At 45.2% G+C, this 22,722-nt stretch overlaps 1 protein-coding gene across 2 annotated transcripts in view; it reads left to right on the forward strand.

The window, feature by feature from the left end:
* Positions 1–1,045: 1,045 nt before the first annotated feature.
* The window catches only part of LOC309567650 (uncharacterized protein C1orf159), a 117,150-nt gene continuing 95,473 nt past the window's right edge, over positions 1,046–22,722 (forward strand). For both annotated transcript variants that reach the window (XM_082273065.1, XM_082273066.1), the window contains exons 1-2: positions 1,046–1,140; positions 10,603–10,675. In XM_082273065.1, coding sequence (XP_082129191.1) covers positions 10,604–10,675 — 72 coding nt within the window. In that variant the 5' untranslated portion in view covers positions 1,046–1,140; position 10,603. The remainder of the gene's footprint in view (positions 1,141–10,602; positions 10,676–22,722) is intronic.

A 22,722-nucleotide genomic window follows, 5' to 3' on the forward strand; every position in this document is an offset into this window, starting at 1 on the left:
CGCCGTACCTGTATGGTGGTTCGCGGGAGCGATCCTTTGGCTAGTGGGGAAGCTGATCTTCGAGGCCGATGGCTGCAATTGCTGCCTGGCACCTGTGATCGCTCCCCGTGAAGAGAACGGCAGTCTGCTGTTGTAAACGTAGCTCTTTTTAAAGAATCAATACAGAGCTCCTGTGTTCTTCCTATTTAGGAACAGAGGTCTCTGTGTTGATTTCACAAGCCCAACCCCCCCCCCCCCCACAGTTAGCAAACACCACCTAGGCTCACATTTAGCCCTTTTATTGCCCCTGGGTTAACCCTTTTCCTGCCAGTGTCATTACAGTAACTGTGCATATTTTTAGCACTGATTACTGTAGTAATATCACTGGGCCCCTCCCCAAAAGTGTCAATGTCAGGTAGGGGTCTGATCTGTCCGCCGCAATTTCGCAGTCCTGCTAAAAATCGTTGATCGCCGCCATTACTAGTAAAAAATAAAAATGACCTAAATCTTTCCCCTAGTTTGTAGATGACTTTTGCGCAAACCAATCAAAATACGCTTATTGGGATTTTTTTTTACCAAAAATATGTAGCAGAATACAAATTGGCCTAAAATGATGAAAATAATTGATTTTTTAATTATATATTTTTTGAGAATGTTGTATATAGCAGAAAGTGAAAAACTGTGTTTTTGTTTTGTTTTTTTTCAAAATTGTCGCTCCTTTTTTTGTTTATAGCACAAAAAAATACCACCAAAAGAAAGCACTATTTGTGGGAAAAAAGGACATCCATTTTATTTGGGTACAGCGTCGCACGACTGCGCAATTGTCCATTTAAGTTACGCAGTGCCGAATCACAAAAAATGGCCTTGTCATTAAGGGGGAAAATCTTCCGGTCCAGAAGTAGTTATTACATTAACATTTTTAATATTTTCATTGTCAGTACATAATATACTGTACTATGATATGTTTGTGGGGCCTCCATCTCAAACCCGGTCAGATAGTATTGCATTCTAAACCTTACAGATGACCATATTTATTTTTCAGCTACGCATCATCGCACACCAGTTGGACCTGAATCCTGCAGGCATCCATCACAGAGCCATTCTCAAGTCATGAGATCTCATAAGAAGTAAATGTGGGCATTTCTGTTACTTATGGACTGTGTAAGTATTTCTCTGAATATTTTAATCTTAGAATATTTAGTTGAAATAAAAGAAGCTTACAGAGAAACTGCCCCAAAATGGTGAAAATTAAAATAAAGGCAGTATTAAAAATGCTGTAAAATGCCAATGTAATATTTACTGTTATATGCGGGATGTTTTCGCTTTCATTCATTGATGGACACAGCTCCTGATCTTCTTAACCATTGGGTTATACCCCTCTCTCTGCAATAGGTACTCCTTTTTTTTTTCTGCCTTGTCAGGAGAAAGCTCCTAGTTCCTTGCTGGGATCTCTTGTCCTGGCAATTTTTTCTTTTTAGATAGAATTATTATTTTTTTTTTTTCTGTGAGATCTACAATCAACTGCTGGACTGGGTGACAGGCTGCATAATTTAGATCCAGTTGTCACCCCATTCTGGCCAGCGAGCGCGCGCAGACCTCAGCTCCGCTAGGTCAGCCGCGACATAGCCCCACTGAACGGGAGCTGGCCTGTGAGTTAGCCGCCTCGCGAGGTTGCATATGATTGGGTCTCGGCCTGAGTTGCAGTGTTCCTCCTGGCCGACAGCCCCCCGTTTCGATGAAGAGGAGGTTCTGACTGGAGCGTTGCCTGCCTGGCTTCTGGTATGGTAAGTGACTGTCATCCCCCTGGAGGGTTTTGGTGTGGACGTGGGCTTGGGTGCCTTCCCTTCCTGTTAGGCACCCCCCTCATCGGTCTGGTGGTCCCTGTGGGCCAAATCTCCCTCCGTCTGTCCCCCCCCCTTTACTGGGGCTGTGGGGTGGCCTGGTCCGTCGCCTTGGGTGGGGGCAGGGTGCTGTGCTGGCGATGGGTGCGGCGACCGGCTGTGGGAGGGGGGAGCTGTACCTGGTGGGGGCTCCTGCCAGGGGCCCCCCTTCCTGTCTGTCCTGTTTTCTGAGCCCTAGGGATCCCTCCTGGGTCCCTGGGAGCCTCGTGGTGCTGCGCGGAGCCACCATTTTGCTGTAGTCTGTGTGCTCAATGCATGACGGCCATGTTTGTGTAGTCCGGCGGCCATTTTGTTGTGGTTTGCCATTGAAAATTGCGGCAGCCATGACAGTGGAGCCCTGTGGGCGGCAATTTTGGGGGTGGGTGCTCCCCTCATCCCCTGGTGCTGATTCCTGGATTTTTCACTTCCTGATTGCCACAGGTTGAGTGCAGATTATCCTGGTGGCTGTAGGTCCGGGTTTCTGCTGGGTGGTGTGTCTGGTGGGGTCCTCTTCCTCTCTGCCGAGGATCGATTAGGTGCTCTGTTACTGGCGACCGAGGGTCGGCAGTGAGGGGTGTCCCTTAGCAGTGTTTTTACACCTTTGCTTGTTGGGTCCCCCTATTGACTCATGGAGTCTTTGGAGCACATTTCCCCACCTGATCCCCTTTCAGAGGCTGCGGGGCCCTCCGGGTCCCAACTATCCATGGATGCACTGATGGCAGTTCTGGAGTCCTTTCTGTCCCGGGTGGAGGGGATTTTTGAGCGAGGGGCGAGCAAGAAGCGCCCCCTGCCTTCTCCTGCCTCATTTGTCATCGCAGAATCTGATTCGGCAGCCGTGGACGTGGGACACTCTGCTGGGTCTGCGACCGTGCGCCTTGAGTTCTCAGATAGTGAGGATGATTCCTCCACTTCTGCAAATGCGCACGAAAAGGCGCTGGTGAATGCACTGATTGTATCTGTGCGTGAGACCTTAAAAATGGAGGACACAGCTGAAGCTGCAACAGAGGCATCTGTTCCCTTTGGCACTTGCAAGCCATCCAGAGCCGCAAAGGTGTTTCCTTTTCCAGCCTATTTTGACAGAATTGTCGCTAAAGAGTGGGAACTGCCAAAATGTCCCCTTGTGATCCCTAAGCGATTTGCTATGCGGTACCCCTATGGGGAGTCCCTTCTTAAAAAGTGGACTATTCCACGGGGGGTGCACCCTCCGGTCTCCAGACTGAACAAAGCAACCATGATTCTGGTTGAACAATCCATGGTCTTTAACCACCTCAATACAGGGCACTTAAACCACCTTCCTTCCCAGACCAATTTTCAGCTTTTAGCGCTGTTGCAATTTGAATGACAATTGCGCGGTCATGCAACGCTGTACCTAAACCAAATTTGTGTCATTTTTTCCCCACAAATAGAGCTTTCTTTTGGTGGTATTTGATCACCGTCAGGTTTTTTCTTTTTTGGTGCACAAATAAAAAAAGACTGAAAAGTTTGAAAAAAAAAAAAAGTTTTTTTGTTTAGGTTATAAAATTTTGTAAATAGATATGTTTTTTCCTGCACTGATGAGCACTGATGATGCCGCACTGACAGGCACTGATGGGGAGACACTGATGGGGAGACACTGATGGGGTGGCACTGATGGGGTGGCACTGATATGCAGCACTGATGGGCACTGATAGGTAGCACTGATATGCAGCACTGATGGGCACTGATATGTGGCACTGATAGATAGCACTGATATGCAGCATTGGTGGGCACTGATAGGCAGCGCTGATGGGCAGTGATAGGCAGCAATGATGGGCACTGATTGGCGGCACTGATGGGCACTGATAGTGGCACTGTTGGGCGGCAATGATCGGCACTGATGGGGGGCACTGATGGGCACTGATAGGCAGCACTGGTGGGCAATAATGGGCACTGGTGGGCGGCGCTGATAGATGGCAATAATGGCACTGGTGGGCAGCACTGATAGATGCCATTGGTGGGCAACACTGATAGGGAGGGCACTGGGGGGCTCTCTGAGCCCTGCTTGCCATCCCTGGTGGCCATAGTGGGCATCCCTGGTGGTCATGTGTGGGCATCCCTGGTGGCTTAGTGGCACCCCTCCCCCCCCCCCCCCAGGGCTGCACTGGTAATCAATGTTCTGATTACCAGCACAGACCCCCCCTGTGATCAGTGAGTAATTAGAAATACTCACTGATCACCCCCGCAGCAGCACAGATCCTCTGATCTTCTCCTCACTGACAGGATCTGTCAGGAGGAGAAGAGATCAAAGCCGTTACAACGGCTCTATTTACATTACACGACGGCTGTGATTGGACACAGCCGTCATGTGATCAGGAGGGCCAATCACAGGGCCCTCCTGCCGAATGATGTCGCTCTGTGTCCGAGGGACACAGGCACATCGAGATTGCGCCGCTGCGCGTGCCCGCGGCGGCGCGATCTCTCTCCTTCTGAAGGACGTTCCGGAACGTCCATTCAGAAGGACGAGACTCCCGCCCGGCCGTATAGGTACTATGGCCGGGTGGGAGGTAGTTAAAGCAGAGTTCCACCCTCAAAATCGAAAAAAAACGATTTTGGGCCATCTGCTTGCTGAGTACAACCTGGAAAAAAAAAAATGGATACTGCCGATTTTTTTTTTTTCTTTTCTTTTCTTTTCTTTTTTTTGTCACTCCCCTTATTGTAGAAGAAAATATACTCCCCTTCCTTCCACTTCCTCCCTCTGCGGCCGCGGCCCGTGCCATCTCTTCCAGTTTGTGATGACTCCTGGGAGCTGAACGTCATCGCTCCCAGGAATCAACTTACCTTGAAAAGTTCTTCTCCAGCCCTGCCATCTCAGGTGTGGGCAGCTGAAGCCGCAGCGTCCCTCTTCGTGTCCTCTTCCGTGACGTCGGAGTCCCACAATGCACTGCACCTGCCCCGCTCGTCACTTCCGGTGCAAGCGCGGCATTCCCTGCTATACAGCTTCTGGGCATGCCATGCCTGTACCGGAAGTGACGAGCGGGGCCGGTGCAGTGCATTGTGGGACTCCGACGTCACGGAAGAGGAGAAGGCTATCCTTCTCAACTCCATAAGAAGTTTTTTTGTCCCCCAGGGTCGACTGACAAGGGATTAAAGTTGTTCAGGGCCTCCTTTGGTGGATCCAAGCGAACTTGGTCTGGCAAGTCTAGAGTGGGCTTATCCAGACCTGCGGACAAGGCTCCTTCAGCATGGAAGTGCGCCCTCATCCGTATGGGGGGTGGGCGGGGTGGAGGTTATGTCTTCACTGGCTTATGGACCCGTCGAAGTCTCTGGTACAAGACCAGTGGGTCCACAAATTAATATGGTCCAGCTACAAGATCGAGTTTCGTTCTCCCCCCCCCCCCTGCAAGGTTCTTTCCTTCCAACTTGCGCCTGTCACCGGACCGTTTACAGGGTCTGTTCGGAGGGTAAAAGACCTGTTACTTCTAGGGGTGATTGTCCTGGTTCTGACATCGGAACTTTACTTTTTCAGGGATTTTACTCAAACCTTTTTACAGTTCCCAGGAAGGAAGGCAAGGTGCGTCCAATCCTGGTGCAGAAGTTCAGCATGGAGTCCATTACCATGGTGGGGGGCATCCCTGCTCCAGGGGGATTTTCTTGCCTCTTTCAACATCAAGGATGCTTACTTTCACATTCCAATATGTGCCGGTCACCAGCGCTTTCTCCAATTTGCCGTGGAAGAGGAGCATTACAAGTTTGTGGCGTTACCCTTTGATCTCGCCTCTGCTCCTTGGGTCTTCACAAAAGTGTTGGCTCTGGTGCTGGCATTATTACGCCAACAGGGGATCGTGGTACTTGGCTACTTGGATGACCTCCTTCTGCGAGCATTGTCTCCTCCTGCTCTGGTGGAAAACCTGGAAATCACCATATGAACTCTGTGGGAGTTCAGCTGGATTCTGAATTTTCAGAAGTCTGCTCTGGTTCTGGCCACAAAGCTGGACTTTCTGGGTCTGACTCTGGACTCTGGCCTTAGCCAGAGTGCTCCTTCCTCTGGACAAACTGCAGGCTGCGATTCGTCTCCTGCTGTCCAGCAGATGGTCATCCCTCTGGACTTGCATGTGGGTGTTGGGCCTGATGGTGTCTACCTTTTTGAAGAGGTTCCATTTGCACGCTCTTTACGAGGTCCCTGCAAAGGAAGATTCTGGCCAAATGAAACGAGACTCCGATATCTCTGGACAATCGGATCTGGTTGAGCCAGGGAACGAAAGAGTCCCTGATATGGTGGTTTCATTCTCCGTCGCTTTGGCTGGACAAATCCTTCTTCCCCTTGTATCGGACAGTGGTCATCATGGATGCCAGCCTGTCCGGCTGGAGAGACGTCCTCGGCAAAAATTTTGCTCAGGGGATATGGACACTGGAAGAGTCCATACTAACGATCAATGTCTTGGAACTCTAAGCAGTCAGGCTGTGCCTGGAACATTGGATGGATCGTTTTCAGGGAAGTCAAGTGCGCATTCAATCGGACAATGCCATGGCCGTGGCTTATGTCAATCACCAGGGGGGTATAAGAAGTGTCCTGGCGGCTCTGGTAAAGTGGTTAAGATCAGTTAGGTTTATCATTTTAAGTATAAAAATATAGGACTGCAAACTTTAAAGTTTGTTCTCTAGCTTTCAATTTCTGGTATTTTTTTATTTTTCTAGAATTATTTTCTCTACATAATTTAGTTAAACGTTTAAACTATTTTTAAATATAAACGGTTTTAAAACACTTCTACTTTCTTAATGACTTTTTCTCAAGTCGTGTGTTTTTTTTTTTTTTTTTTTTTTTGTATTAGCATCAGAAGTTTAGCTCGAAACTAATCTCTGTAAGCAGCCATCCTGTCTCAATGTACAGCATTGCTCTAAAAGTCTTTCCAGTATCTAATATCAAATAGAGAGATTATCCACGCTGTATCTATATCTGTGACAAGCAGAGGTTTTGTCTATGCATGATTGTTATGCGTGCCCTTTTCATCTGCTGCTACAGTGACTGTGCAGGCCGTGTGTGCGGGGAATTGGTTTCCCTCGACCCATCTCCCTGTCACTCGCAGATGGCATGCCACGGTGATTTAGGCTCTTATTATCAGCTGTTCCACACTGTAACCGTTCCTCTGAGCTACATTGATTTTTCTTTTAATGACAGATCCTTGCATGTGAAACTCATCCACAGGCTTACTGATAAGGTTCTTGGTTACATAGCAACTAGGCAGAAAAAAAAGTTAATTTGTCTGTGCAAGGGCAAAGATTGGTCTTCAAAATAGGAGTGCGCTAAAAAGGAAAGTCTGCTAAAATGTATCAATGGTGTGCTGTGATTGGGTGGTAAAAATACGGGTAATATTCTACCCCCCTTATCAAAACTAAATATTTAAATAATTTCATAATAATCTTCAAAAGCTAAGTTCACCCTTTGGGAAAAAATAAAAAATACTAATATTTTTCAGAAAAAATAGTGCATTTATTTTTCCCACAGGAGCCTGCAAAGCATTACACTGACAATCAGTTGTTCATGAGCACAAGGTCGGGCTCCTACACATAAGCCATACAGTTTTCATCCCATACTTCTGTATGGAGTGTCAGTTTGAAAGCTGCAGGACTTATGAATGAACTACGAGGGTGGTCATCAGCATCCCAGCAGTGCGTTCAGAACTACACACTGGTTGCCACTGAATGATTAACGTGGCTGTGTGGGCAGAACCCCACACAGCTATGCGGTTTTCAAAATGTGACAGCGGTTGCAGGGAGAGGATTTTCTGCTTGCTGTCACCTAAATATGGGTGTAACATGCTTCAGAAGGTGAACTTCTACTTTAAGGGCCCATTAACATTTGTGCATCGTGGCCTAAAGTGGTTGTAATCCCCATTCATTAAAAATCGGACCTGGACTCCTCTCTCTGTAGTGTTTATTTATCGCTCTCCAAAGTTCTAAGTGCCCTGTCTTTCTGCTGCTCCGTCCCTCTGTTATCAGCATGATAACTTCTGACAAGCTCTCCGACATGTGAGATAAAACCAGCTTGAAATTTGTGTCAGGGAATGTGCTTAGAGATAGATAAGTAGAGCGCTGGTCTATTCACAGTACAGCTCTGTATGTAACTTGGTTCCTCTGCCTATGTGGAGGGAGGGGGGGGGGTGTGCCTTTCCTCCAATCAGCTCTCGCAACAGTGTATGTCCACACTCCACACCCACCTCTGTGCTGCTGAAAAAGGAAGAAAGATTAACACAATGTGCACTTTCTAAAGAGTGTAGAAAGGGACAGACTGCAGATATATATGTAAAAATTATGTAGGAGGATTTGTTTAATCTCTGTATCATCTGAGGTTGTTCACTTCACTGGGTATAGGAAAGGGTTTACAACCACTTTAAAGTGCATGCGTTAAATGCATTACCGCAGTGCATTGTGGTACCATTTTATTGTGAATTGTGTATGTGTGTATATGTGTGTATGTGTGTGTGTGTGTGTATATATATATATATATATATATATATATATATATATATATATATATATATATATATATATATATATATATATATATATATATATATATATATATATATATATATATAGTTATATTATACTGTATTAAAAGTATTTGGATGCCTGCCTTTACATGCACATGGCATCCCAGTCTTAGTCTCTAGGGTTCAATATTGAGTTTGCCCATCCTTTGCAGCTATAACCGCTTCAACTCTTCAGGGAAGGCTGTCCACAAGGTTTAGGAGTGTCTTTGGTAATGTTTGACCATTCTTCCCGAAGGCACTGATATGGACAAGAAGGCCTGGCTCGCAGTCTCTGCTTTTATTCATCCCAAAGGTGTTCTATCGGGTTGAGGTCATAGATGCACTCCTAAACCTTGTGGACAGCCTTCTCAGAATAGTTGACGCTGTAAAGGGTGCGCAAACTCAATATTAAACTCTACGGACTAGGATGTCATTATAGTTCATGTGCGTGTAAAGGCAGGCATCCTAGTACTTTTGGTAATATTGTGTGTGTGTGTGTGTGTAAATCTATATGAGCAGGTATAATAAGTATTGAACATGTCCCCATTTTTCTAGGTAAATATATTTCTAATGGTGCTATTGACTTTAAATTTTCACCACATGTCGGGAACAACCCATGCTATCCATACATACAAAGAAACCAAAACAAATAAGTTAAAAAATGTAAGTTATGTGTAATAAAATTGAATGACACCTATTGAACACGCTAACTGAAATTTATTTAATACTTTGTACAAAACCCTTTGTTGGTAATGACCACTTCAAGACACCTCCTGTATGGAGAAGCTAGTCACATGTATAGCTCAGGTGTGATTTTGGCCCATTCTCCTGCACCATCTTCAAATCTTTTAAGGTTATGTGGGCCTCTTCTATGAACTCTGATCATTTTTTTTTTTTTCTTTCCATAGATTTTTTATTGGATTCAAGTCAGGTGATTGGCTGGGCCATTCTAGCAGCTTTATTTTCTTTCTATGAAGCCAATTGAGGGTTTCCTTGGTTTTGTGTTTGGGATCATTGTCTTGCTGAAACGTCCACCCTTGTTTCATGTTCATCATCCTGGTAGATGGCAGCAGATTTTCATCAAGAATGTCTTAGTACAATTTTCCATTTATCCTTCCTTCAGTGATATGTTTGCCAGTACCGTATGCTGAAAAACAGCCCCACACCATGATGTTCCCACCTCCAAACTTCACTGTTGATATGGGGGTGTTTTTGGGGTGATGCGCAGTGCCATTTGACCTCCAAACATTGTTAGTATTATGGCATCCAAAGAGTTCAATTTTGGTCTCGTCAGACCAGACTATATTCTCCCAGTATTTCACAGGCTTGTCTAAATATTGTGCAGCCAATGTTAAATGAGCTTCAACATGCTTTTTCTTCAGTGGCGGCTTGCATGGTGAGCATGCATACAGGCCTTTGCAGTGGAGTGCATTACTTACTGTTTTTATTTGAAACATTTGTACATGCTAATTGCAGGTTTTTCTGAAGCTCTCCACAAATGATCCTTGGCTCTTGGACAACTCTTCTGAAAATAGTTTTCACTCCTCTGATAAATCTTGAGGAGCACCTGGTCGTGGCCGGTTTATGCTGAAATGTTTTTTCCACTTCTGGATTTCGGCCCCAACAGTGCTCACTGGAACATTCTGAAGTTTAGAAATCTTTCTGTAACCAAAAGCATTGTTTTGCTACAATAAGGTTGCAAAGGTATTGAGAGAACTCTTTGCTTTTACCCATCATGAGATGTTTCTTGTGATACCCTTTTATAGGCCTTCAGTTGAGACTGAACCAGCTAGTCTTAATTTGCACTGACAAGGGACAGGATTAATTTCTATTTACTGATAGATTTCAGCTCCCTTTCTTCATGTGTTCAGTACTTTCTCCCTGTCATTCCATGTTATTACACATAACTTAATTTCTAAACTTATTTTTGAAAATTGAATGTCGATAGCACCTTTAGAAATAATATTTACCCAGATAAATGGTGACGTGTTTGATACTTATTTTACCCGCTGCATGTGAATGCGCGTGTATGTATATGCGGGTGTATACAGTATATCATTTTTTTTTTCTCAATGTAGGCTCAAGTCTAAGATGCCTCATTTAAACAGAGAGAGAATAAGACAACGCAAGGGCATTTAAGGCTGGGAATGTCCCATGTGTCTGTGTGTTCTCTTAACAAGTTTTATTTTTGCTGCCTAGATACCAATACACGTGTCTGACACTTGTGTGTGGTTTTTCTTTTTTTTTCTTATTAGAATGGCTGTACCCTGCATCATTCTCCTGGGCAGATTAATTGTGGAATCCGTGGGAGAATCGGTGAACTCTTTGGTATGTACGTATAACATATCTTCCTTGCTTTGTCCTTCTGATTGAGCACACCCAGGATACGTGCAAGAAAGTAAAAGATAAGTTAGTGAAAGTTGGTGAACCGCCAAATCTATGCAGTCACAATACTGTTCACACATAGCTTTAGTAGGGCTCATGCACCTGGCCATAAAAAAAAAAAGTTGAATTTTTAACGCTTTAATGTAGCTTTTTCTTTTTTTTTTTTTTCCCTAAACACAGGTGCATTATTTTTTAGCCTATTCAATCAGATTCATAAAGCCTAGTACACACGAAGATATGATCAGACAAATGATTGTCTGTTTTATTTTTTTACATGCTAGGCTCCTATCAAAAACTAAAAGGTACGAAAACTCTCGTACAATAGACTAAAAATGTGGAAATGATGTAATATATTTGTATTGTATTTTCAGGTGAAAACTGTACTGATTAAACGAAAAGCGTACAAGAAAAATGCTCGTGTTTTGTCCCTGTGTACGCTGTGAAAGCTGTGTACCAACGATCAGTTTATCGTATGATTGCTTCAAATTTTTTGTACGATTTTCTGATCATGCGTATAGGGCTTCATTGAATTTTATGATACAATGGGGTTGATTTACTAAAACTGGAGAGTGCAAGATCTGGTGCAGCTGTGCATAGAAACAAATCCTCTAACTTCAGCTTGTTCAATTAAAGTGATTGTAAACAATCACCTTGTAAAACAACCCCTTCAGGTTGAAATGGGAATGAAAGGCAAAACATTTTTTTATAGATATAAAAAACATAAATACCTTTTTTTTTTTTTTTTTTTTTTTTTTTTTTTTCCGCTTATAATTGATCATATACCCTCTGTTCTCGGCTGCATAGGAGCTGGGGGGAGGAGAAGCAGCAGCACACTGAGCTTCTTAGTGAATGGCTGTACAGTGAGGGGTGTTTCAAGACAAGTCTGATCATTGGAGGAGAGCACACTAAGTTCCCAGAATAGCTGTGCTCTCCTTCTTGGTGTGATCAGTTTTTAATAGGAAAGCGGAGGGACTGGCAGGAACACCAGGGATTTCGCATAAAGGAAGCAATACAAAGAGAACAGGATCATTTCTCTTACAAGTACAGCAGGCACATATCAGGAATATGAAGTGTTGGGGTAACAAACGCTCTAAAAACTGTAAGTTGATTGGTTTCTATGCACCAGATTTTGCACTCTCCAGTTTTAGTAAATCAACGCCAATGTAATTACACTGAGACAACTACCAGGTACAGGAACATCATCTTATAAACTGGAATTTTAAATGCCCAAAGTTAAACAGGCCAGAGATGGGGCAAATTTCTTTCCTGCACACAGGGGATACAGCAGAGAATTTAGCTTGATTCCCCTATCAACACAGTTTTTATGCAGGAGTCCCTCCTGCAGAGTGAGTATTGCTAGTGGCCATAACAGCGGCTTGCAATAATGGGATGTAAAAACCGGCAGGCTGGTTGTAACCAAGTTGATCGTTTGATCAACTTGGGTACATTCCGCCTGCCCATACATGTTTAAAATTTCGGCCAGTCCCTGCTGAACCAGCCGAGTTTCGAACGGTCTATAGCCGGTTTTACTTTCAAAAATAAAAATTTGGAAGTATTGTTTTGGTATTGTATTTTGGGACGAAAACTGTACTGATTAAACGAAAATCGTACGATGTGATATCATACGAGAACAATTTCCGTGGTTGTCCCTTTTGGAAAATTTAGTACAAAAGCTGCGTACGAACAATTAGATTATCCCACAATCGCTTCCAAATCGTTTTTTTTTGTATGAAATTCTGATTATGTGTATGAGGCTTTATAGTCCGTAAACCTGTGCTGCATTCAGATCTTTAAAATCAAAACCCAAATCTGTGCATAGACAATATTTTAGACTGAACGCATGTTAATGTGTGTGCTGCTGTGTTCATGTGTACAGCACAAATGTAAATATCAGCCATGTGTATTCCAATTGATTACACACGACATGTTGGCATTGCATGTCTGTCTGCATCTCCACAAACCAATAGCGCAAATAGGAGAATTTGTGCTATACATTGTACACATGTAAACTTTAGCACAAACGTTGCATGCATACAGAATACAGACAAGATTTTACATAGGTTCTCGCTGATAACAAGTTGTTGAGCATGGGCCCCCTTATTCTGCTCTAAAAATGGAAACACTTAATTGAAAGTGGAGAGTATACTTGAATGGTAGCATAAGGTTTTATGTTCACGTCAGCTCTGGAATAGAGCACTATATTACAACTGAAGGGCTGAAATATTTACAATTGCTGAACAACATTCTGATCCAGCTCCCTTCAAAAGCGGTTAGAGGCAGTAATTTGTAAGCATTCATTGAGCTACCATTACTAAGAAAACACTGCAATTTTTTTAAGATTACATTGTACTCCTTTGACGGCACTTTCGAAGCATAAAGATGTAAACGGCCGGTGTTGAAAAACATGCGATTCCTGTCACTGAGTGTTTTACGTGTAGGCTTAAAATAGCTGTATGGACTTTAGAAAACATTTATAATCACCTAGGTGGATGCACCATTGATCTGATGCTACATCTGTCCCCCGCCAGCTCTGCAGTGAGGACTGAGTGATTAAACACTGCTGATCACTCAGTTCTCCCCCCCCCCCCCCCTGGCTCTGAGCACTGAGTCAGAACTGTCAGCCAGTGGCTCTCCTCTCAGTGCTGGGCTGTGGAGGGGGCGGGAGTGGCAGGCTCAGGCTCTCGCTGACTTGCTGAAAGGCTGACCCAAACAGGGTCATGGGTGTGCAGAACGAACTGCACTCCTGTGGCCAACAGGAGAAGTATGACCAAAATAGCTTTGGCTATACTTCGCCTTTCAGGGGACAAACGCATGCAAAAAATGTCCATGTTTGAATGGGTGGTAATGTGGTTTTGTAATCTATCTCTGCCTAATTCCAAAGAGTCCCCCATTCCCCAGTCAATGGTAGTCTACTCCTTTTAAGCTTTACTTGTATCACAAACTACATTTAAGTATGCAGAGCAAGTTTGAATCTGATCAGAGGTTGAAATAATTTCTTTGTACCGACCTAAGCCTGCAGAGAGCAGTTCCTTCCTCTCTTGTATCACAAGAACTCAGATAACCTAGATGAAAAAAACTAAGCGAGTGAGCTGTGCATCTCACTTGCATCACCTAATTTTCAGCACCTTTTCCCTATGTTGATGGGGGCAAGGGCCTCTTCTTCGCAACCCTGGCTGGTTGTTGTGGGGGTCTGCAGGCAGAGGGCTTACGAAATCAAGAAGCCCCCTTTAGCAAGGGGGCCCCCCCTTGTGAAAGAGTATGGGGTATAGAGTACCCCCTACTCATTCACCAAACAAAAAGTGTAGTGTAAAAAGACAATTTTTTGACAAGTCTTTTATTAAAAAAAAACAAATTTTAAATGTCCCCCGCTGTAGATCCATCGTCAATCAGGAGGCCTGCTGCCCTTGCCAACCAAAAAAAAAAAAAACTTGACAGCTCCACAACTAAAAAAAATCAAGGGGCAGCCCAGGCCCCTTGTGATGTCACTGACCCAGCATGCCCCTGGTTGGTAACCTTCTACGCCTGGTGGTGTCATGGGGTTTCACCGCCCCTTAGTGGCGGAGCTGTCAGACGGTGGGAGCCAGCGTTCTGATCAGTTTTTTTTCTTTTTATTATTTTTTATTTTTTCCAGGTCGGCGGTGGTGGCGGGTAAAGTATATATATATATATATATATATATATATATATATATATATATATATATATATATATATATATATATATATATATATATATATATATATATATATATATATATATATATATATATATATATATATATTTTTTACACTACAGTTTTTGGGTAAATGAGTAGGAGCACTGTATACCCTATACTCATTCACATGGGGGGGGGGGGGCAGAATTTGGGGGCCCTTGTTAAAGAGGGCTTCCAGATTCTGATAACCCCCCTGCCCCCAGACCACCACAGACCAACAGGGTTTGGGGAAGGGGGCCCTTGTTCCTATCAACAAAGCACCCCCCCCCCTCAAAGTTGAGGGCCTGGTATGGTTTGGCTTGCTCCCCATCCCCCTTTCTTGAACTTCCAGCTGCATGCTCGGATAGGAGTCTGGTATAGATTTTGGAAGGGATATTCCCTTCAAATTTCCTGCTGACAGCTAATGACATATCGGTTGTTAAGCATGCAGCAACTGCCCCCTTCATAACATTGATGATCGTTACTGGTTAAGGACGTCGGCGGACACCAAGCATTTTGCTGTGAATACCGCAGAATGGTATAGTGAATTGACAAGTTTCAGGATTGCATGTGGTATTTTGGGAAAATATGTCTCAACACCTACATAGGGGCATGTAATCTAGTTCTCTGAATGGAGCCCATTGTACCTAAACCCCCTAAGCATTTAGCCATGTGATCTCTGTGAAGTTGGAGTTAGTCATACTGCCTAGGTCTTGAGACATATGGACACACAGATGGCAGCCTATAGCTGGATTTTTCAGAGAAAACCAGTATTTCATTCTTTTTATATTCCTATTTGTTATAAATCACCCTTCTCTAGTTTCTCGGCAATGCCCAGTTACCTGAGTAAGGTTTTACATTTGAAACTTGAGGTAATCCGTAAAGAAGTATAGTGGGATTTGTAGATCTACACTTTTACTTACAAAGGGATTGCACATTTTCTACAGTCTGTGCTAGGCTTTATGATTTACATACCTCTGCCACAATACATAGCTTGGATGATCACTCAACTACTATAAGGCTCACCTAATATACAGTATGTTTATATATTGTACAGGATGCCAGGGATTCCTGGATGGGAGCTGTGGCCCCAATATTTGCATTGTGGTTCCTTTAACGGGTATGAAAAGAGGCAGTTGGGAGCACTCGGGGATTCTCATCCATACAGGTTGAGGGGTTCCGAGATGATCAAAAAGCGAAAACGAACTTGGTTTTCCCAGGACTGATAATCCCATGTATGAGACCCATAATTCGGGAGGCAGCTCAAAGATTTTGGGTGGGAAAGTGCTTACAACCCTGACTACAGGGGACTTCGGTCCTAAAAGGGAGGACCCGTCTGCAAAAGAGGTCAGAAAAGGGCAGGAAGCAGTCAGCTGGTGTCTGTGGCGTGGTAAGTGGAGCAGGGCACAGCTGTCTGAGGACTGTGGACTGTCTTGTTACCGAGACACTTCTACTGAGCAGGTGGGAACTTTAAAAATGGCAAGCAAAAGATAAGACAGCGCTGTCTGGATGGGATGATGATCACTGTATTCCTATGAATTGTAAGGAGCCGATGGAAAGTCTCAATTCAGTTTAATGGTAAACAATTGCGTTAAAACCTTTCGTCATTAAAAATCAGAGTGACTTGATAAAGTGCATGCGCGCAAGACGCGTTGTCATTGCAACATTACTCCCCTCTGCGTTCCAGGCTGGTTTACAGGCATCCTATTCCGGTCAGGCACTTCCGCCTTCACACTGTGGTGACCTCATACCGGAGCGCCAGCAGGACCCGGCTTGGCTCCAGTACGTCTGTGGCCTCAATTGAACGGCTGTCAGCCTGCACACCAGGACGGCCTTATTCCATCCTGCTCCACCGGTCTAGTGGCCATCAACCCTTTTACATCTGGATTCATTCTGGTTTTGTATTGATTTTTAATAACAAAAGGTTTTAACGCAATTGTTTACCATTAAAACGCATTGAGACTTTCCATTGGTTCCTTACAATTCATACGAATACAGTGGTCCTCATCCCACCCAAATAGCGCTGTCTTATCTTTTGCTTGCCAATTTTAGTACTTCCAAATACTAACTGTGACCACTGCATTGGGTTGGCCCTGGCACAAGGGGCAGTTTGAATCTATATATGGCTTAGTGCTTGAGACACCTTGCTGTGGGAACTTTAAAAACTCTCTGGTGGGACAAGCTTGTGACAGTGGTGTTATTTTGTGGATAGTTTTTTGTTTAGTTTTTCCATGCTGCAATAAGCTTTTTTGTTTTAAGGTGTATGATAACCTTAACCGCTTGATAACGGCCCACGGCAGATATACTGAAGCAGGCTGGCTCGGCTGCGCAAATCGACGTATGGGTATGTTGGTTCGTGGGAGCGGTCCTGGGGGCGAGCCACTAGGCAGCGGGGATGTTGTTCCATGGAGCTTGCAGTCGCATTTGCCGCCGGACACCCACAATTGCTCCCCTCTGAGAGAGAACAGTCAGCTGTTGTAAACACCTTTGTTCTCTCTGAAATGATTAGAGCGCCTGTGATCCTCCTATATAGGATCACAGGTCTCTGTGTTCATTTCACAAGTCCCTCCACTCAGTTAGAAAACACTCCCCTAGGCTCACACTTAACCCTATTGATCACCCCTGGGTTAACCCCTTCCCTGCCAGTGTCATTATTACAGTAACAGTGCATATCTTTAGCACTGATTACTGTAGTAATGTCACTGGTCCCCCCAAAAGTGTCAAAAATGTTAGGTTGGATCAGTTAGGGGTCGGATCTGTCCGCTGCAATGTCAGTCCCGCTAAAAATCGCAGATCGCCGCCATTATTAGTAAAAAAGAAATACATAAAAATGATATACATTTTTACCCTAGTTTGTAGACGTGATAACTTTTGCGCAAACCAATCAAAATATGCTTATTTGGGATTTTTTTTTAAATTATTACCAAAAATATGTAGCCGAATACAAAATGGCCTGGTTATTAAGGGGGCAAATCTTCCGGTTCAGAAGTGGTTAAAAATAAAAACATAGCATACGTCTTTAGCTGGTCACATACTTGTTGGTAAAAGTAACCTGTAAGTTATTTACTTTGTAGTTTCTGCTAAATAGCTGTACTGTGCTCTACTCTGCTGATTCTGCCCTCTGTTTGTGACCCACCCACTTACACACTCCTTTCCCCAAATGGGTAGTCAGGAGACAACTAGTAGCCATGAACATGTGTCCTAAACTGCTGTCAGTTTCTCTAAAGCACAGTTAGAAATCGTGATCACTCTCCAGTCTGCACCAGACGACATATCAGGGGACAGAGACACATAGGAAGGATTCCAATTCTGCAGGTGGCTGACAACTAACAGGTGGGGGAGGGCTGCAGGCTGCCCAAAAACTGGATTTTTGACTCCCTGTAAAATCCTTTTCTCTGAAGTTCATTGACAGATGCAACTCCATATTCTTCTTGACCATTGGGTTATGCTACCCCCTACAGGAGTAGGACACTAGGCAGGAAAAAACTTTACCATGCCTATGGGGCAGTCCCTACAGGCACACACACACACACACACACACACACACACACACACACACACACACACACACTATTATAGCCTTTAGTTTTGTTGCAAACACAGTGTTTTAGAAGAAAAAACCCCCATCCCACTCATAATTAAAGGGGTGGGTGCTGCGCCAATGAACTTCAGAGAAAAAGATTTCACGGTAAGTCGAAAAAAAAAAACAGTTTTCTCTATCGTTCATTGACAGAGACAGCTTCATATTCTTCTTGACCATTGGGACGTCCCAAAGCAGTATTTTGCATGAGGGGTGGGAAAAACAATGCAGAGAAAGAACGTAATTCCCCAAAGGCTAAACTTTGCCAACCAGGTAACATGGAGCTCAACCAGGAACAACCTAGAAACAACATACACCCTCAAAGAGAATATTTTCTTTTAAACAGCAGCCTGCAAAACCTTGGGGCCAAAAGAAGCATTCGAGGATGCCAACACATCTACTTTGTAGAATTTTGTGAACGTGTGCACAGACGACCAACTTGCTGCCTTGCAAAATTGCATTACTGACGCCTGATGGCGAAAAGCTCAAGAAGCACTCAGCGCACTAGTAGAATGTGCCTTCACAGGGAAAGGTGGGACCTGACCCTTCAGAGAATAAGCCTGTACCACCGTCTGGCTAATCCATTGGGATATGGTCGCAGCAGATGCAGCCAATCCCTTACGAGGTCCTTTGGTGAGGACAAAGCGAGAATCTGATCTGAAAGATTCAGTAGCCACCAGGTAAATTCTAATTGCCCGAACCACATCCAAAGAATGCAAAGCAACTTCCTTGGGATGCTTGGGCTTAGGACAGAGTGAAGGCAGCACAATGTCTTCATTCAGATGTAAATCAGAAACCACCTTAGGAAGAAGCAACTGATTAGGTTGAAGTACCACTTTTATCTCTGTGGACGACCAGATAAGGTGAACGACAGGACAGCGCTGCCAATTCAGATACTCTGCGGGCAGAAGTAATAGCCACCAAAAAGGCATGCTTCTGAGATAGTGTAAGCAGAGGAATCTCCCTAATGTTCTCAAAAGGAGGTTTTTGAAGAACAGACAATACCAAATTAAGATCCCACGGAGGTAACAGGGATCGCCTTGGAGGAGTCCTATGGCGAATTCCTTGTATAAAAGTGCGAATCAAGGCATGCGTAGCTAAAGGACATTGAAAAAACACAGCCAAAGCTGACACTTGGCTTTTGATAGTGCCCAAAGCCAACCGCTGTTCAACCCCTTTTTGAAGAAAGGTCAAAATCCTAGCCACTGAAAAAAGGCTAGGATACACCTCCAGCGATTCACACCATGAGATGTACGATGATAGATCTTTATAGAAGTAGACTTTCTGGCCTTCAACAGTGTAGGAATCACTGAATCAGAAAGACCTCTATCCTTCAATATCTGGCTTTAACAGCCACGCCGTTAAAGCCAGTGACTGTAAAGCAGGATGGAAGATCGGCCCTTGAGACGGCAGATCTTCTCTGAGAGGAAATCTCCAAGGAGCATCGGCGACCAACCTTACCAAATCTGCGAACCAAGACCGGCGAGGCCAGTCTGGGGCCACTAGAATGACTCGAATCCCTTCCACCTCTATTCTGCGCAGAAAGCTCGGCAGGAGTTTCAGCAGAGGGAACGCATAACCGATATTGACCCCAAGGAGACACCAATGCGTCTGTGGCGTCGGCCAGAGGATCCCGCAACCTGACTACAAACCTCTGAACCTTCTTGTTGAGTCAAGAAGCAAACCGGTCGACATCGGGTGTCCCCCACTGGACACACACAGGAGGTAAAACACCTCCGGGTGCAGGGACCACTCCCCCTGATCCAACATGTGACGACTCGGGTAATCTGCCTGCCAGTTTTCCACACCTGGGATGTGCACTGCAGAAAGGGCTGGAACAAACTCTTCCACCCAGTTCAGGATCTGGGCCACCTCCCGGGCTGCCAAGACACTATTTGTGCCCCCTTGATGATTGATGTAAGTCACGGCCGTGGCATTGTCCGATTGAATCTGGCCTGGACAACCCTCTAAACTGTTTGTCTAGTGACCCAGGCAAAGCTTTATTGCTCGGAGTTCCAGAATATTGATCGTAGGTCTGGACTCTTCTACTGTCCAAGACCCCTGGACACACAGCTTCCCCAGCCGTAGTGCTAACGAGTGAATCCACCATAATAGAACAGTTCTTGTGTTGTGACTCAATAAAATCCGTGTCCAAGGACTTCGGATCTTTGTTCCATTTGACAAGAATCTCCCTTTGTAAGAGTCTTGTGTGGAACTGAGCAAACAGAACCGCCTCGAAGGTTGATACCATCAAAACCAAAGTCCTCAGAGAGAATAAATTGCTGGCTAACAGCAAACAAATCACCCCCTGCAACTTTTGCAGCTTGCCTAGGGGAAGAAAAACCCTCCCTGAAGCGGAGTCCAGAGTCTGGCCCAGATAATCCAGTTTTTAAGGATGGTACGAGGGCAGATTTTTTGATATTGATGTTCCAACCAAACTCTTGCAGAATCCGTACAGTGATTGTGAAGTCGCCTAACAGGGCTGAATGTAAGTTTGCTCTTAAGAGGAAATCGTCCAAGTACCCCAGTACCGTAATTCCCCCATTGTCTCAGTAATTCCAACACTTTGAAGACCCTAGGGGCAGAGGCGAGACCAAAGGGTAATGCCACAAATTGGTAATGCTCTTATCCTACAGTGAAGCGAAAAAAACGCTGGTGTCCAGCGTAACTAGGAATGTGTAGATATGCGTCCTTGATATCTATGGAGGCCAAAAAGTCTCCTTGGTGTAGACCATGCCAATGCACTCCATTGAAAACTTCACTACCTGCGGTTCACAGCCTTGAGATCCAGGATTGGACATACTTTGCCTTCTTTCCTGGGCACAGTGAACAGGTTTGAAAAGAACCCCTGAAAGAATTCCCGATCTTGTACTGCCTCTCGTAGATCCCATAACCGGTCTGGAGATAGACGTAGATTGAACGGGAAGAATCTGTCCACCGGTCGAGACCGAAATTCAATCTTGTAACCCGATCAGATCAGTTTGTGGACCCATTTGTCCTGGATCAAGGAAGTCAATGGTTCTGGAAAGAAGCGCAGACTCTCCCCCCCTGTTTTGATACGCCCCCACTGTTTGACAATGTTGTCAAAAACTTCTGGACAGGGAAAAACCTTGCCCGACTTCTGGGATTTGCGGGTGCCAAAAGACCCCTGCGTCCCTGACACTGTAGAATCATCCATTTTTAGGGTTTCCCGCACTGACACCAAGTGCCTCCACCAGCACGTTTTCCCACGTGGCTGCTGACGAGGATATATCCTCTTCACCATCAGAATGCGAATGCACAGATCCACCAGGATGGTATGCATTTGCGGCGGCCATATCTACTTCAGAATCTAAGGATACTAGAGAGGCAGGGGAAGCTTAGGGCGGTTTCTGCTAGTGGCATTTTTTTAAAACTTAATCCACTTTTGACACCAGGTTTTCCAAAACTGCTGTAAAAGCAGACGGGCTGTGACCTGGAGGGTCCCACAACGGCACTGGGGGGGTCTGTAGATGAGATTTGGTCCTGGGACTCCATATTTATTGAATACAAAAAAAAAAACATTGTCACTTTAAGAAAAAACTGCAAAAAATGTGATCCGCACCAGCGGCACCACAAGTCCCAGCCCTAACACAGCCTGCAGCAGGGTGAGTGAGAAATGCCTACAGGGACCCCAGTAACCTACCACCAAAACTATATGGAGGGATGCAGGAACGTTCTGTTCAGCGAGAAAAAAACAATCTGACACAGAAACAGGAAAAACATGGGTCATGTGCTAGTCACCCTAGCTTCTCCCTTGCTGTCCAGCTAAGGTGGACTCCAAGAAAATAGCTGCCCCATGCATTCCTATTGGTAAACTACCAAAACCTGGCCGCCCATGCATTCCAATGAGAAACTTTTACATTGATGCAGAGCGAAAACTACAGCAAAATGACAGCCCCCATGGCGTGCCGGGGGGGTCATCAGACAGTGTCATCGGGGGGTTCCCAGGAGGAGATTCCACCACCCACCAGGACAAACACCCCCCCCCCCCCCCGCAGAATCGACACAGTGGCCGCAATACATCCGCCCCCCTGAGGTAGGAAACAGCTTGTGGCGGGGGGAAAAGCTTAAGGGGGCCTGGTATCGCAGAGAGGCCAGGGGAACCGAGGGATACCCGAGGGCCCACGTCCACCCCGAGTCCGCCAAAGAAATGGGGGGACACTTACCATACCAACGGTATCAGGTGGGCACCACTCCGAACAGACCACCTCTCCACCCGGGGTGGGGGTGCTGACGGCCAGGGGGTACGCTGCGACTCAGGGCATCCTAGGTCGTGTGCGTCCTGGCAAGGTGTTTCACTCACAGGCCAGCCCCCGTTCATCGGGGCTCTGTCGTGGCGAAGCCTAGTACTGGACTGTAACCTGCTCACATTAGCTGCTAAGGTTGGGAGACCTTAAGGATCTAGCATATCCAGTACGAAACCCAGCCGACTGTTGCTTGTTGTTCTACGAGGAGGTGAGCTGTGAGCTAGATAGGGGCAGACCAGTGGATGTGGTGTACCTGGATTTCGCTAAGGCGTTTGATACAGTTCCTCACAAGCGCTTAATTTATAAAATAAGGTCTGCAGGTATCGACCGCAGGGTTTGCTCTTGGATACTGAACTGGCTAAAAGGGCGTGTCCAAAGGGTGGTAATAAACAGCGCATACTCAGACTGGTCTGAGGTGGTTAGCGGGGTCCCCCAAGGCTCAGTCCTG

Source organism: Pelophylax lessonae (genome assembly GCF_965119305.1).
Source record: "Pelophylax lessonae genome assembly, chromosome: 12".
In the NCBI taxonomy this organism is placed as follows: domain Eukaryota; kingdom Metazoa; phylum Chordata; class Amphibia; order Anura; family Ranidae; genus Pelophylax; species Pelophylax lessonae.